General features: G+C 38.0%; 1 protein-coding gene and 1 long non-coding RNA gene across 2 annotated transcripts; one reads left to right on the top strand and one right to left on the bottom strand.

Moving 5' to 3' along the window:
* Positions 1 to 7,950: 7,950 nt before the first annotated feature.
* LOC113759756 lies at positions 7,951 to 9,913 on the bottom strand. The gene is made up of 2 exons (XM_027302331.1): positions 8,970 to 9,913; positions 7,951 to 8,860 (listed from the first exon to the last, which is right to left on the bottom strand). The coding sequence occupies exons 1-2, from the start codon at positions 9,911 to 9,913 to the stop codon at positions 7,951 to 7,953; spliced, it is 1,854 nt and encodes a 617-aa protein (XP_027158132.1).
* Positions 9,914 to 13,083: 3,170 nt separating this feature from the next.
* On the top strand, positions 13,084 to 16,724 carry LOC113762906. The gene is made up of 3 exons (XR_003467278.1): positions 13,084 to 13,255; positions 16,028 to 16,364; positions 16,457 to 16,724. It is a non-coding gene; the product is annotated as an uncharacterized LOC113762906 (long non-coding RNA).
* Positions 16,725 to 17,499: the final 775 nt, after the last annotated feature.

Here is a 17,499-nt window from a genome sequence, read left to right as displayed (position 1 = left end):
GTATGGGAAAAGTAATGCTAGGCAAACGTCATATATACTGCTACGGTAATGCTAGGCAAACGTCATATATACTGCTACGGATGAAGTACGAAGTGCAGAGCTTAGGATGCGCTGTCAAAAATTTAGAGGAGAAGTAGAACTGAATTTAAAAAGTAAAGCTGATACATACTATTAGATTATAGTTGCTTTAACGTTTGGTTGTTGATGTCCACGCAGCATTCTTTTACTTTTGGTCGTTGACATTACACGATGAACATATCTATATAGAAAAGACAGAACGGCTGCGTTCGCTTGTGGAGAATTGTAGCAACCAAGAGCAACCTTAGTGTGAAAGGCTGCAAGAAAAGTAGTGGAAGTAACTTGTAGAGGTCTGTAAAGAGCAGAAAATATTTAGCAGGTTTGGAAATGACGTTTTGATGGAGGTGAAGTCACATGTAATAGTGGTGAACAAGCTATATAAATCCGGTAGACAAAGTTTGAATGTAATGCCTTATCGTTTGCTTATAAATTGATGGCTCAGTTAGAGGATGCACAGACTATTGAGGCTACTTGAATTATAATAGTTCATTGCTGCAACGAAGGCGAAACAAGTGAGCAAATACAAGACGATGGAAGCGAAATTACATTAAAGCTAACTCAAACAATGAATAATACAGAGCTGAAAAAATTTGTTCCTTTAAAGTCTCTTGCAAAGTACAATGGAGGAAGAAAATATCAGAAGCTGCAGAAAATGAGGATGGCAACGGTCCACCGGTGAGATGGATGATTTCAGGTGCAAACTATATATGAGATAGTTTAGGTGCAAGGCTGATTATTTGATCAAATAGTAACTGTTTGGTACCATGGAAATATCTTCTCAGTTCCATTATAATCAAAAATCAAGACTGCAAATGTATTTTGTGATTCTGGAACAAATACAAGAAAATCGTTGTGCTGCAACTGGTGCTGGAGAACGAAGGATCTCCAATTTTTTTTGAGCCTGTTGCGTTTAACTCCAATTTCTGCAGTGTTATGTCCCGTTTTGATTAGAATGGTGGGAGTCTTCATACCATTTAAGAAGTGATTAGCGAATTTTGGAATTTTCTGGCAAAGATTGGAAACAGTTAGCATGGAAAGCTGACAATGTAAAAGCAGGTGAAATGGAACGAAGGAAACCGAACATAAAAATAGCTTACCAGTGTGTTTGGAGTTGACGAGTTAAAGATCTGATAAAAGCAATGAGAATCATATATTCATTGACAAAAATCTGGTTGTAATGATGAAGCCACTCTATGTTGGATAATCGGCGAGCGTCTATGATCTAAGGTCATTGAGCATTTAATGAGAAAGAAATAATTATGATGGAAAGGACTGTATAAATTGAGGGTAGATATGTACTGGCCTTGTTCATGATAAGTAGCATTCTGCGAAAGATTTGGCAATGGAACTGTCCAAGGCAGGTAAACCTGCTGCTGGAGTTCACAGAAATGAAGAACATCGAAAATAAGACGACCGGCATGTCGAAGCATTACCATATCATGCGTTGCAACGATATTGTCACGACAATATTCATCCCATCCATCCCCAAACGAACCATTATTAACTGTGATAGGCCAACTTCGCATTCCATATCTGAGAATGATGACGTTTGTCTGGTGTCGATTAATTAGTGCTTCGAAGTGGGAAGGTAAAATCTGAATTTTTCAAGTTTGAGCAAATAAAGTGAGACAACCCGATATAAACAATTTATAAACAGTGAAATTGAAAGTTATATTTGGAGAGGGGAAAAATGTCATACCTGTCCTCTATGGCTACATTTAATTATAAAACAGTGCGGCTGGAAATCATTGCTAGCCACCTGAAAATTTGATGGGCAAGCGAGAGGACCTTGCACCATTAAACTGATGTATGTAGAAGGGCGTTAGACAAGAGGGAATACCAATGGCACATATAGGTAAAAAAGGGCAAGCGGATGAATGAGTTGGAGATAGAGCTCTGCACTTCGTATTTCATCCCTAGCAGCGTATCCTAAGAGCGCATCCTAAGTTCTGCAATCCTTTGTATAGAGCTGCAGTTTTTTCTTTCAGTTTCATGCTAGTTAAGCGTAGGACATGACATGGTTAATAAAGAAGGTATGATATATAAAGAGGCAATGGCCTGCTGCGTCAGATATTTTATTGATATCAATGTTTCTTGCAGTCTTTAGGTTGGCATGTTTGCAATAATTTAAAAGCTGCAGAAGTAAAGGCTGAGAAATTTTGAAAGAGGGCAAAAGGTGAAGAAGCGGATGAGCTGGATGTGTATATAAGCCAATGTGTATTTGTTAAACACAACGAATCCAGAGGAAAACAAAGTGGTATAATGGTCAGAGTCTAACCAGCAAGGAGGATAAAAAGTGGATGAGCGACTCTTCAGTGAAATGACATGAGTTGGTAATGAAAACCAATGTTTTAAATATTTATGTTTTTGCTTCGTGCATGTATAATTTGTAGGCAGTATTAGTGGTACAAAAAAAAACGTAAACATTCTATGTAGAAGTGAAGGATTAATTGATTTATATAATAAGGAATGGGAAAAAGCTAAATTGGTTTAAGGAAGAATAACAAGAAAGAATAGGACAAAAGAAATACAGCTTAATAGATAGTTGACAGGCAATGAAGACAATCATCTGACGTAGCAGATGCAAATGGTTAAAAGAGCTGCTTCATTTACATGTTCAAATAAAAGAAGAAAATGCATGGAGACAGGTATAACCCCCAAAATGAAGTTTGCAAAAGAGAACAGGTTGGATAATTAACAGACAGCATTTGTCCCAGCAGAGTAAAAATGAGCAGCCACGATTTACAAAAAACCAAAAATATTAAGTCTATTTCTTGAACATTGCAATGGTTATTCTAATCTTGCTTTCTTTGCAGAGTCGTCTTCAGTAGATTCTGGCTGAATCAGCTGTGACGGTGTCGAATCACTTGTCTCGCTTTCATTAAATTTGCTAAGAAGAGAAAGCTTTCTTTTTGATGAAGAAGCGACTGCATGTTAAAAGGAATACTAAAATTTAAATATGGGAGAAAGATGAGAATTAGGGGGAAAAAAAATATAGCGATAAAGAACAAAAGTATACCCTCAGCAATGGCTTTAGGAGAGTCAATATCGGTGCAGGTCAGTGGAAACACACTACTTTCATGAGGAATAACTTCTTGCTCACTTTGATACTCTGATACTTCGCAACAATATATAATAGTATATCGTTGCTTTGCATCTGCAAGCTGACTCTGAACAGGTTTCAGATGTGCAACAAACCACTTTGTTTTCAAAGATTCATGGACATGATCAAGATGCAGCTCTATGTTCTGGAAAAATTGCATAAACAGAATAGCGAACAAGATGACATTAATAAGGCGAAAAGAGTGCATGGCTTCATGGCAAATACAATGCAGAGGTAACAGAGATACCTGATCAAAATGATTCATTGCGTCAGCAGCGGTGAAGGTAAGGAGTTTTTCAGCCAGATCTCCAAATATGGAAGCTGTCACGGTGCCAGTTTCATCTTCCAAATCAGTGTCAAAGCGGCATCTATACAGGGAGATCAGGTATATAGACAATGTTGTAAGGTAAAAGGGGAAAGAATAGAGATATTATTTATCAAAGACATTAAAATATATAAAAGGAAACAGATAAATTGAGGTGAAGGCTTGTTATTGTGTAACAGCTCACCTTGGCTGAGCTTCGTGTTTTCCCTTACACGAATTACAGAGGAAAGTAACTCTGTGCATTGCCGATGTAGAGCGAAAACACTCACTGCAGGCCATATACCAGTATTTTTGAAAAATGTGTTCGAAAGAGAATCTAACTTTCACCCATGCTGCCTGAAAGAGCACGGTGAACCATCATTAGGCCGAGAAGCATATGGATAAATAATGATGGGAAAAATATACTTGCACTATACCTTCTGCATCCCTGTGAGATTGCAAACGTTAGTAAATTTTTGGTTTGGCTGAAGCGAGAGGTTTGGATTATAGTTGTCGTATAGTTTCCGGTAAACTATATTCAAAAGAAGGTTCTCATTTCTCACCGCCCTGTTGCAAAAAATGGTAGATAAGATTCAAACATGGGGGAAAAAACAGAGTATGCATAGTGAAAGATAAGAAACACATGTTCATGAGGGTACCAATTTTTTAGCTCTCTAGCTTCTTGGATAGGTGGATCAACAAGAATAACAGAGTCAAACCACGTAGATAAAGCCACACCTAAAAGAAAAGTTTATGCATGACTGATGGAAAAAGAAGCAGAGAAAAAAAAGATAACAGATAGCTACTGAGAAAGTCTTTGCTATGGACCATTATAACAGCCAACTTTGATTCTTCTGCATATAACAACAGGGAACTTATGCATGCTTTGTATCAATTTCTGGCCTTCATCATTCACAAAGGCATCCCACATGGAGAGCTTAACAGTTTGAAAGCTGGTTTACAGAGAGACCAATAGATCAGTTAAAGCAGAAACTGCAAAAGTTCAATATAAGAAATGATTATAAATAAGAGAAGCTCATACTCTTCATTAACAAGGACAAACTTCTGAACAATGGATTCTCTACCATCCTTGTTTACATGTTTCTGGTCCATTGCAGATATAACAACAGCCAAGATATCTATTTTAAAAGAAGAAAATGTAAACAGAGGTTATGAAAGAAAAGAAAGACTGCACACGGATATATTTTAAACAAAGAAACGCAGCTACAGACTGATCTTTATGATCCATGTATTTGATTAGATCAGTAAATTTGGTATAGCTGAGCTTCACAGGCACAGTATCTTCATCATCAATGACCTCTTCAACAAGTGTCTTGGTGGATATAACCCATTGTGTGTGCAGACCTTTAGATTGGAATTTTGGAGGGATTGGTCTGACAACAGCATTCGAGATAAGATATTTTTTATACACTTGTAGAAGAGGGCTCATTCTAGGGATATCATTATTAAAAATGATTCCTTCAACCAGAGATCCCTATTAAAATATAGAAGAGGTATTAATTTCATCCGAAGCAATAAGCTGTTGTAAGGGAGGGAAATGAATGGAACGAGAAAGGTTCTGAAAGCTGTAGCTGATAAATTAGAACATAAGCATTAGAGACTTTCTCAACTGTAGCTATTCTTGTTTAAGCAGGGAACTAAGATAGTGAATTGCCTAGTTATGTACCTCTGAGTCCAGAAAAACAAATTTCTATTTTTTTGTTGGAGTACCAATCGATGATGTAACATGCTGTTTTTCTTGAACTGTGACCCTGCATGTCCATTTTTGCGTGCCAGGAAGAATGGCTTTCATTGGAAGAGTTTGTGACATCCTAAAGGGAAAAAGGAGAATGGATCCGAAGAGATGAATACGAAACGAAGAAGACAGAAGGCATGAGAATGAAACTGAGAAAAGCAATAATTACAAGTGGCAAATATTTCGTATAAACTCACCTTGTCAGAGAGATGTCACATTCTAGCTAAATGAAACACTTCACTAAAAACAACATTTCTTGTTTTGTTATCGATTTTGATATCGTCAAAAGTTCCGGGAACAAGCAAAATTTTAACTGTATTAGAAGTCCTTGCTCTAGATAGTGCAACATAAAGCTGACCATGAGAAAAAACAGGCTCGCGTAGATAAATTTCAACATAATCCAAAGTCTGGCCTTGAGACTTGTTAATTGTCATGGCGAAACATAGCCGGATGGGGAACTGGGTTCTTATGAAAGGAATACCATGTTTTTCATTATCAGAGGTTTGTAGAGGAATTCTGGGAATGAAAACTCGCTTCCCTTTGTGCTGTCCAAACACAATTTCAGCACAGATGGTATGCCGGCGTAATTCCCTACATATAAGCCTTGTGCCATTACATAGGCCTTCAGCAGGGTTCAAGTTTCTGAGAAGCATGATAGGACAGTTTTCTTTAAGCAATAGATTATGTGGAGGGAGTCCCTTTGGATTTTGACTATTTAGGAAGTCTTCATAATCTCCTTGAAACCTTTGATTGACAGTTTTTTCTGAACTTACATAGGTATAAAGCTTGCCTGGAAATTTTTCAATGATCACCTCATTAAGTTCATCAACAGAGCTGTTTCTAGGAGAAAGGATGCATCTGTTGATCATTTGATAAGGATCAGCTGAATAAAGATTCAGGTCTGGGAAAACAGAATGTATAAATCTGCATTTAACATCGATGATTTTCCAGTCAAAAAAACAAAACATACGAGTTAAAAGTCATTGAAAGAAAAAATAGGCGATAGATATCGGAATAACCTAGCCAAGGACTCGTGTTTGGCATGATAGGGAATTACTAAGTGAGAAGGAAGCAATATATCTGCATTTTCGTCAACAGGCTCTCGGCCTTCACCAATACGTAACAAAAAATCAGAAAAGGTTGGGTTCAAAATAGCTCGCATGTTTGCTCTCAATGTCAACTTGTGCATAGACAACCACAATGGTGAACTAACAAGGCTTGATTCTATCAAATCCTGTTTAGAAGCCTGTTCAATAACTGGTAGAGTCTGTCAAAAGTCTCCACCAAAAACAACAACATGGCCACCAAAGGGCAGATCAGAATCTTTCAAGTCCTGAAGCAAATCGTTGAAGGCTTCAATCGTTTGTCTCTTAGCCATGGATGCTTCGTCCCAAAGGATCAATTTAGATTCACAAATCAACTTAGCTACACTGCTCTGTTTGCTGAGCTGGCAGGTTTTACTCTTTGTGAAATCCAAAGGAATTTTAAACCTAGAGTGTGCCGTTCTTCCTCCAGGAAGAATCGATGCTGCAACACCAGAGGTAGCAACAGCAATAGCAACGTAACCTTGTGACCTTAAAGCAGACAGTAGCGACCGTTATAGGAAAGTCTTTCCGGTTCCACCAGGGCCGTCAATAAAGAAGGCTCTACCTTCTGAAGAGAACACTGAGTGTAAAATTAAATCAAATGCATGTCGTTGTTCAGCGTTCAACTTCGAAGGCAGTAATATATCCTCAGGATCAATCACAATGTTCCTCTCACTATCTACTTCTCTGGTGATCCGTTCAGGAGCAGCAAAGGAATCAGTAACTATGTGAAACTCACTCAGACTCTTTCCCATCTGTACTAATGACTTATTAATGTCTTCCAGAACTTGGTTTTTTATCTCACAATCAGAATAATTAGTATACTTCTGAGCATGAATATAATCTGCCGAGAGGTCCTTTTGAAACCTAGTCCACAAGAGTTTAGGATCAGTGGGAGAGCAGTAGAATAGGAGAGTAGCAAATAATAACCGCAATGATGATGGCATCTGAAAGGCTACAGCTTCCTCTAGAGTTTCTTGTATGTAGTTATCAGAATCTAACAAACCCAGCCTAAGAGCAACTTCTCTAAAGGAGTTCATCCGTTCACCGCTAACAGTTAAAAGATGATCAAATGACGTTGGGCCACGAACATGACATAACAAAAGGCGTAAAAAATAGCGCTCACCTTCCTTTGGATTTGCCGTAACTAATCTCCCTATTGCTCGGCAACGCTCCCTTTCGGACCATGATTTTGTTTTAGGAGTCCACACGAAATGTTCTGGAAATTCCCTATACAAACATTTTAAGGTCTGTGCCTTTGCATTTGACTTGTTTGTATTAAAAAATTCAGTCAGCATCGTCCTAGAGAAATCGATATTTTTGAGCAAGTAGTTCAAATCTGAATTACTGTCAAAAGAAATGGGCTGCTGAGCAGGAAGATGGACTTGAAGAGTATAAACGGATGGAGTCATTTCACTAAGGCGGAATTCATAGATTCGCCATAATGCTTCTGGTGGAGATATCCACCTAGCTTTCTGAAAATTACTGATTTCGTCAACATCAGCAGAAGAAGGCTGATCGATGACCTGAAAACTGATAAGATCAGGTCCTTTGAAGACATATTTGTAAAGGTATTTGACAAGCTTGATAGTAGAACATATTTCCACATTCATATGGCAATTGATCAAAGTAAGGAGGTATCGATTATGAGGTATAACCCATCGATTATCCAATTCATGCCGACGAACTTCATCTTTCTACCATCATCCCTCCTTCTATAACACGGGTAAGAATCTTCGGCATGAATAGTATGTTCAGAAAAATCTTTTGGATAATGGCTTTTACAAGAACCATTTTTCATGTAAGGGTAACTTCTATCCATATCTCCACAGGGACCATGAAGCATATGTTTCACAACGAGAGAGTACAAGTGCTGATCCTCTTTTGGATCAGGAAGTTCAGCACAAACAATTTTATCATACGATTCAGCATTTAATAATTTGAACTCAGGCTTAAGAATTAAGAGGACATGAGCATGAGGAAGGTCGTGCTTCTGAAATTCGATAGCATAGACACACGCTGCAACCTCTCCAAAAATGTGTTTGTGCAGAAGCTCATTCTTGACCACTTCAAATTTAGCTCTAAAAACTCTAGACAATAAATCAGGCCTATCCTGCGGCTTTTCTGTATATCGCAAACCTTCATGAATTTCCTTCCACATTGGATTGCATGTCATGGTCAAAAAAATGTCAGGCTTTCCATATTTCTGAACCAAAGCCATTGCATCCAAATATCTGCGTTTCATGTCCCTCGGAACCCCAATAAAAGAAGCAGGTAAAATAGTCCTTCGACCAACTTTAGAACCCTGCGTCTGACCAATAGCAATGCTATCTAAAACCCCTTGGAGAATTTCAGTACGTATTGCATTTTGTTTTTTTCTGTGAAAGTCAAGCCTAGACGTCTCGATCTTAATATAAGAACCCACGACAAACTGTTGAAACAACCTAAGGGTGTGCAGCAACATAGATGCATCATCATCTCTCACTTGAAACTTGTAACAATAATATTCTCTAGCAGACACAAAATAGTCCTCACTTCAACCCTTGTCAGCAACTAAAAAGAATAAACATATAGACATAATGAGGAAAAAATGTACACCTGATAGATAAATGGAATAAAAAAAAAGGCAAGGAAAAAATAAACGTGCCTCTTTGTTCCAACTCTAACAGCTGTGATGGAGTATCTACGGAGGAAAGATCAACAGATTGGTTGATGGCAGACAAATTTCCCTTTTTCTCCTTCTTATGAAAGCGCTTAATTCCATAATGCCACCCAGATTCACCTCTAGGAAAGAGGAGAGGGTACTGCAAAGAATCACAGCATCCATAATAAGGCTGAACTCTATAACTCATGCTAGAGTGACTATAGACCTGAATGTGAGGACGCATATCAACTGAATCATCATCAATTTCAGTCCAAATAGCAGCAACTTGGGATGCAGTAGGAAGATTATATACTCGCTGGTCTAAGGTAGGATTAGAATTGAGAATAATTGTATGATCCTCAAGATTTGGAAGATCCCTTAAGCTCTTAAAGAATTTTGCATAAGGATTATCTTGGAGTATACTCATAAGCAGCTTCAAAGTACTCTCACGAAGCTTATCGCAGTTTTCAGTCCTCCTCCTTAATTCTTCATCAGTATCATAAAAGTATAACTGAATTCCACTAGGTTGATCACCGTTTGACAGCAAAGAGTTCAAAAAGTGATAAACCTGACCCTGAACTCGAAACGTATACACTCCAGGCTTGTTTTTTGTTAATTTCCTGTCATATTTTGCAGCATACGATGTAAAAGCGACATTATTATTATAAGTGCGGGCTTTTCTTTGAAAGTCCTCGCACTCCTTATCAGAACCAGTAAATAATCGCTTCAGACTGTAAGGCATGGGAGGAGGGACAATTTTAACCTCGCCGCTACGGCAACAAAAAGAAGGAGGCTCCATGTGAAACCTCTTAGCATCGCAATGTTCACAAGCTAGAACATTGGGGAGGATAAGAGATTTCTCAGGGATTTTTTCCAGCCTACAAAGTTTCGAACTGCTACGGCAACAAGAGGGAGCTATAATTTCACAGCGAAAAGCTATCATGGCTAGAGAACCGGAACCAAGGATAACAGTAAAAAAGAAGCAAAAGAACAAAGGGCACGGGAGGTTATGACCAAATAAATAGAAACATAAGATGGTATGAACTATCAGTAGCAAAAGCTAAATAATAGATGCAGTCTTCGGAACAGCTACACTAGATAGGCACGAAGAAACCAGGATTAGGAAAATTGGCTGAATAATAATATTACCACGAGACAAAGCAGACGAAGGCAGAGTTTCTGGTCCGACACGAGGAGATAGCTGCCTAGCAGAGCATAACTAGACATCAGCTGTATGATGCACAGCACTGCAAAGCTGATTCTGGCAACCAGAGCGCAGATAAGGAGGAGGTGTTTGAGTAAAAAGGTGGCAAATCTCCCCCTGACAAATAGACGGCTGAAGTATGTCGTTGGTGGCAGATGCTGAGTCCATGTGCTGTTCTGCAGCATTAACCACCAACCGAGACAGGAGGGTACACAATCAGCAAATGTAAAGTCGAAGGAATAGAAAACAAGTGGCTCAAAGAAATAGAAAAAGTTTAACTTGTACCACCAGGAGAAGAAGATGGAAATTGAAGGTGTAGGCCAGTAGAGAAAGAGGTTTCATGCTGGCGATTTAATGCAGGAAATCCAGCATTAAGATGGCAACGTGATCGTAGAATATCCCTAGCGTCCAACCACTAAGCGCAGGAATACCTAAATTACTCAGCGCGGGTGGCAAATTGGGAATTGACTGGCCATAATACGTACTATTGACATGTTGGAAAGGACCACTGGGGAAAACACAACTGAGAGAGGTCCCAGCATTAAGCTGGCTACTCTCGACCTCAGCAAGAAGTGAGGTAGTTTCGCGACCAGCAACAGGAACAGAAAGCCTCTGTTTTTTTGCAGAATTAGCATCACGACGACGGCGCAAAAGGTCAGCCTTTTCATGCTGTGGCATTTCCGCATACCGTTTACGGCGTGTTGCATTTCCTATCCATGTTCTTAGACCGGAATACTCAAGAACAGAAAGCAAGACCAACAATCAGAGAGGAAATGACTTAATAGCATCCAAACCGCAGAACAAACGAGAGCAAAAAATAGAATAGATGCAACTAAACAGAAAAGGGCTAAAGGCACGCACCAAAGGTATACAACACAGGCTAAAGCAAATTTATCCAAGAAGGAGTTCCAGAACAGCAGGAGAACAATAAAAGGATGCATAGCAGAACGAAAAAGCACAAGGCACAATAGCTAAAAAACCTGAAGCGATTCAAACAAAAGCCGACTAAGAGCACACGCCTCCGAAGCAAAAGGATCACCAAGAGGAACAGGGATGCCGCAGGAAATAGCTACAGGATTAAAAAAAAGATCAAAACTTCAGCATGCACAGAAGAACAGAAACAAGGCAGAAAAACATGGGCAAAAAGTAAGAAGAAGGAAAACAAGTCACAGAAGGCACTAACAAGCATTACAGCAAACAAATAAAGCGCAAAAAGAAAAGGACCCGAAAGAAAGCTGAAGAATGAGGGAAAAAATATAAAAGACGAAGAGAAAATGAGGAAAAGACGAAAGAGAAGGGAAAAAACATCTGGAAGCAAAAGAAGCATAAACATGCACAGCATAAGTGCAGGCAACAGGAGACCTCCTTACTACAAAAAAACAGAGCGAAAAAAGATTAAGAATCCCGACGCGGGTTCATGGAAAATGGCAATGCAGCAGCAGGCTAAAAAGCTAACAAAAGCGGCCAACGAAGAGGCGAAAGGAGCTAAAAATCAAGAGAAAAAGGCAGGTAAATCTCTGGCAGCAAAAGAAACAGGAACATGCAGAACATCAATGCATCATAACAAAGCAGAGAAAGAAAGATTAAGAACACGCACCTGTGGTTTTGGAAGGCGGCAATGCAACGGTAGCCACCTATAAAAGCTAAGAACCAGAAACAAAAAGAATATAGGATGAACAGAGGTAAAAGACACAACAAAAAAATGGAAACCAGAAGGAAGCATGAGGACAGACCACAGCAAACAGCAAACAAGCGGTAGCAGAAACCAGCAAGCAGGAGGCAGAATGAAGAGAAGCAGTCCAAACGGAACCCAAAAAGGAAAATTGCCCAACAGAAAATCGACGGAATTGTCCAACGGTTACGAGAGATCCTGCCATAGCCGTACAGAGATGAGCTGCTGAACTGTAAAAAATTTAAAGCCTCAGACAGCAGAAAGTCTGCGGCAAAGGTAATTTTACATAGATGGACACCACCCCACAAAATATCACCAACGAATACAAAAAAACAAAACAAGTAAAAAAAAGAAACCTTGGTGGGGAAAGCGTAATTTCAGCACTTACCAGCAAGTTGCTGTCCCCAAAAATGACTAACCGATGACTAATGACTAATGACTATGATTAAGACAGCATCACAACTGTCTCCGAGGAAAACAAAAACAAAAGAGGCCCATGGTTGAACCACCTACCACGAGAAACAAAAAAAAAAAACAAACCTACCTGGCAGCACCACAGGCCAATCCTCAGTTGCCACATGGGCGGACGACCATCCCAGGTGGCAGGGGGCTTCCCCTCTTTATCTATATGTTTAATAAAAGTAAGCGGTGCTGCGTTGTCAGGCTGGTTCAGCTCCTCTTAATCATGGTTCAGATTTCCACATGTTGTCAGGCTGGTTCAGCTCCTCTTGATCATGGTTCGGATTTCCACATCTGACATTCCATTCCATCAATAATGCTACTACAATAGAGAAGTTTCAATAAGACCCAAAATGAGAAAGAAGACAACATTTTCATAAACAATAATGTCTAGGCAACCTCGCGCACGCACCAACTAGTATCCTTAAGAATCTTTACTATACTAAAAGTGGGAGTTTGGATTGCTACAGTGAAATTGGGCCGGTTATCAAGTAATTTTCAGCAACTTTGAGGGCATTTGGTTTTGTTAGTTGGACAGGTGTACTTCTTGGAGGGGTGGGAAGCGGTTGGTGAAAACCTCATTAGCATTCATTTTTGACGCATGTTTTCTTTCAGTTTGGGACCTTTGGGTTAACTAATGCAGCAGTTTATTGTTTTTTAAGTGCTAAAATTATGAAGAAGCCACTACTGTTATCTCAAAGATTTCATCTCCAAGAATCATCGATGAACATCACTAAAAACGCATACAAGTTTTCTAACTCCATCCCATTACAAGCAAGCAAGAAATAGAGAAGAAGGGGAAAGTAATAGCAAAGCCACAAAAAAGGGAGTCCGAGAAGCACGGAGGAGTCATTGCCTGCTGACCGGAATCCACCACCGCCACTGCCATCGCCATTGTCGTTGAATTTCTTCACCAGAAGAACATTGTGAACTTTCGATGGTTTTGAAAGGTGAACTTTTCACTCTACTTCTACTAGCTTATCGGTTTTGAGTTTATCAATTTGCTGATCATTATTGAAGGTCGCATTGATGTGATTTGTTTGTTGTACTGATGTCTTTTGTTTTATGATTAAGGGCTGTATTTTTAGATAGGTCATTCAAACTTTTTTGACGTGCACACCATATATTCGCTATATGTCCTCATTTAACATCTACAATCATTGTGTGTTAGTTTTTCTCTGTTTCAGAAAATTGTTTGATGTTTTGGATTGGTTTAATGTAATTTCATCAATGCATGTTTCGATTGTGATATGGTATTTGCTTGTTCTTTTGTTTTTTGTAATTTGTTATGATATATGATTCCCTTCCTGTGTTTACATAGTTCATTATATGGTTCACGTAAATTTGAAAATTACAGAGCAAAAAAACTGGTGTCATTGTCAACGGTTCTGAATAAAGAAAACAAGTAAGAGACTTTCGATGCTTAATACCCAAGCCAATGAAAATGTCCACTTGGATAGAAACCAAGTAGTTCTTGATTTGTGATTAGTACATGAATTGGCAACCAAACCCATGAGCATTTTGTTTAACCACTTCGAAATATTCATTTGGTTTTAGATTCTGTTGAAGATAAAATACCTTTCAAATCTTTTGTAACAAGTTGGCAAACTGTTGCAAAATTGACGTAGCCAGATGTAGATTTTTATATTGAGCAACAACTTCTTTGATATCAAAACTGGTGGAGCATTAATTTGTCATTTTTTTAACAACTCATTTATAATGTATTGGAGCAACTGATTTTTCTTCTCGTAAACAACACCTAACAGGTTTTGCAGTTCCTATAACCTTCTCTTATTATAATATCTGTATAGTTTAATCCATTATAAACTAATAAGTTTCCAAAAAGAACCAGAAAAGCTACAAAACATAAAGGAATATATGGAAGGCCAATTGGATGCTATTTTTCTCTTTTTCTTTCTTTAATTTTCCTTGTGTAAGACATGGCCAGGCATTTCATACTTTCTGTTTCACTTTGTGTTTGTGTGTGTGTATGTGTGTTTTATCTTTTTCCTATTTTACTTTGTGGATTTAGCTAATGTAGTTTGTAATCTATCTAGCCTATGAATATATCCAATTCATTTTCTATATTTGAAATTTAAAATATTAGAAATTACGCAGGAAACTAATCAAATTAAAAGGTGTTGAACATCAAATTTGCAAGTTCAATTTTTTTTTGAATGAGTTTAATTAGGTTGTCAAGAGACAAACTATTATAAACTAATTACATTAAGGTATTTGTATTCCAGAGGCATTACAACTAACTTTTCTATCCAAAACCAAGTAACAAGAAAAATATAGGTGATTTTCTAAACATATTGAGAGGTTATTACAGTTGGTCTAGGTGTTATTCCTAACTTCAATAAATGAATGGTGGTCTAACAATATGAACTTGTTAGCCCTGAATTTATGCAATGTAAAGCTAAGAAAAGATGATGTGTTTTTTTTTTGACAATTAGCTATACTTTTTTTTTTTTAGTCTGAGCAAGCTTAGACTGTTGAAATATGCCATGGTAGTGAAATTAGTTCCAAAGATTCTTTGATGTTAAATTCAGGCCACTTCAGAAGAGCGTTCAGCATGATTAATGGGTTAAATGTATAATTTTTGGTTCTCTTTTTTTTTTTTCCCAGGAAAGGAAGTCAGTTTTTGTCCCAAGTCACTTATGAAATTTCACGCAAGTAGCTAACTCTTGAATTTAGAATAATAATTTCATGCAAGTAGCTAACTCTTGAATTTAAAACAATTGGATTTCCCCACTTTTGCGTGATTTCTTTTGCCCTTGCATATTTTGTCTCTTCAAACCAAATTAACAAAAAAAAAAGAGAAAAAAATGAGAGGCAGGGTCTTGTTCGAGGAATAGGGATGAGCTATTGTTTGCCGAGCAGAGTTCGCCACCACTATTGTGGTGGCAAAATTTCTTCATCGGAAAAGCACGGTGAAGTTTCTTCATTTTTTGGGTTTTCTGATCTTGTTCTCCAATTAATTGGGTGTCCATGAAACAAACTCAGAACACACTCTCATCTCAGGAGCAACTTAAACGATTGAAGAACTCATTCTCATTTCAGACATTTCATTCTCTAGAATCATTAACCATGAAAAATGATGGATATTCTGAATGGATGAAAAGTTGAATTCAATCAAATACAGTTGCGATTGTCACCTCTTGGTTATAAATGTTCCATAACAGCTAATTTCTGCTCTGTTTACTCTTTGTAGTATTTTTCTCCATCCTAATTAGTGCCCAAAACCTATTTGTAAAATGCCTTAAAGCCAGATTCAGCTTTCTGAATTTAATTAAGATAAAATGTTGCATACTTATACTAGGTTTTCTAAGGATTGCAGATAGAGAGAGCTTATTTGTTTTAAACCAAGTTTACCACGTTTAGAACCAAGATAGAGAGAACTCATATTGGAGGGAACTTATTTGTTTTAAGTCAAGTTTACCATCATTAACATATTTTTGTAGCCTTGGACAAGTTGGAACATTTACTGTCTTTAGAGTCTAAAGCAATACAATCATAGTTAGAAAATGCACCTCCTCATGCCAATGTATGACTTGGGAATTAGGATGATGATGGTATTGAATAGGGCTGGTCACTTCTTGGTTATAAATGTTCCGTAGCAGCTAATTTCTGCTCTGTGTTCATATTTCATTCTGTTTTTTATTTTTTAAGTTTTGTTTTCTTACTCACCTTTGTTTGGTGATTTGATGTTTTGGTTTCAGATTTCCAAGTTAGCAAAGGGTAATAAGATCTCCTGTTTTATTCCGGTGATTTGAGTTTCAGATGATTCTCTATTTATGTGGTGCATGCTTTGATTTGTGTTCTTTACATGAACTTTTGCCTCCATTTATGTGGACCATTGTCTCAGGGCCAACTTCTTCTTCCAATTGAAAGCTTCCATTTCCTAATTTTGCAAGGTGAGCTCTTTGCTTTATTTTGCCTTTTCGTGATTTTGTCCTTGTAAAGAAAGGCCTAATGAGTCAGAGTGTTCAAATCAGCGCAATGGTTCACTGAAGGATGTTAATGAATATGTTATTAATTCTTGATAGCATATTGGAGGTACAAACGTTATTATATATTTATTAATTGTGTTTGTGCTAATAATTTAGTTGGTTATGCATTCTTATTGAAACCTTTTTACATATGTATAGTTGAGCTTTTCTAAATGGGTCGCCGATGAAAATATGCAAGCTTAGAAGAAGCGTATGAAGAAAGGATTAGAAAGAGACGTGAGCAACGTGCCAGTCTGAGTGCTAAGCATGACTGTGGTAGATATCAAGGTGTATGTATTATAGCTATAAGTGCATTTAACATATGCGAATCGAGCATGACGAGGATAACAGGTGATATCAATTCATATATCAGCCACCCTGGTGTATTGAGCATGACTTAATAAACCAGGAAAAGGATTCTCTCACATCATAATTATTAAGTATACAAGTGTTTTGTACTAAATTACTTGCCTTCATTTAATTTTGATTAACACAAACTGGGGGCAACCTAGCGCGTTGCGCGAGGCTCAAAAAAACTAGTAAGAATAAAAGGAGGGAGTTGGATTTAGAAAACAGTGCAACTGGTCCCTTATTGATACCTTTAGTAGGTGTCTTTTTCAGACATTTCGTACTTTTTGATGGGACTGATTTGCTGGAGTGAAAATATGCGTGTGGTAAGTTGCCGATGGGTGCCTTTTACTTTATTGCCCTCGTCTGACTATTTTATTCTGAAGTAGTAACTAAAATAGGCTTGTGAGAACGGGCTTTTCGTCTTTTCACGGTGCCGAGATAGGATGATTGCTTTCGCATCTCTCTCATTCTCTCTGTCATCTGATTCTTCGTTTTGCCGCGCGCATAGACATTCCACGGCCTTCTCCCACCACCGACTCCATGTCCTCAACCACTCATCCCAAAAATCCTAGCAAAACACTGACAAATTCACAGTTAATTACGCAATTAGAAATTCACGCACATGGTTTGAAGGAACATTGAACAAGTTGAAATTGGGTTATTTCTATTTGCTGCTACAATTTCCCAAAGCTAATGGTACCGTCTTCTGCTATAATTGTTTAGATAATTTCATGATTTTTTTCTCCGTTATATTTCTTGGAATCCTTGAATCTGCTGATTGACCTGTGAGTTGAGACGTTTTAAACTTACAAATGGACATGAATATTATTAACCTGGGTTGCTGGTGTAAA

The sequence above is a fragment of the Coffea eugenioides genome, chromosome 2 (genome assembly GCF_003713205.1).
Source record: "Coffea eugenioides isolate CCC68of chromosome 2, Ceug_1.0, whole genome shotgun sequence".
NCBI classification, from domain to species: domain Eukaryota; kingdom Viridiplantae; phylum Streptophyta; class Magnoliopsida; order Gentianales; family Rubiaceae; genus Coffea; species Coffea eugenioides.
Note: the sequence above shows the minus strand (reverse complement) of the source record. Positions and strands in the feature narration are given on the sequence as shown.

Excerpts from the sequence above, each read along its gene's own strand:
- LOC113759756 (XM_027302331.1), bottom strand. The coding sequence starts at position 9,913 with ATGATAGCTTTTCGCTGTGAAATTATAGCTCCCTCTTGTTGCCGTAGC. Across the intron at positions 8,861-8,969 it reads GAGTTGGAACAAAGAGGCAC|TGAGGACTATTTTGTGTCTG; the intron begins GTTTATTTTTTC and ends CAAGGGTTGAAG.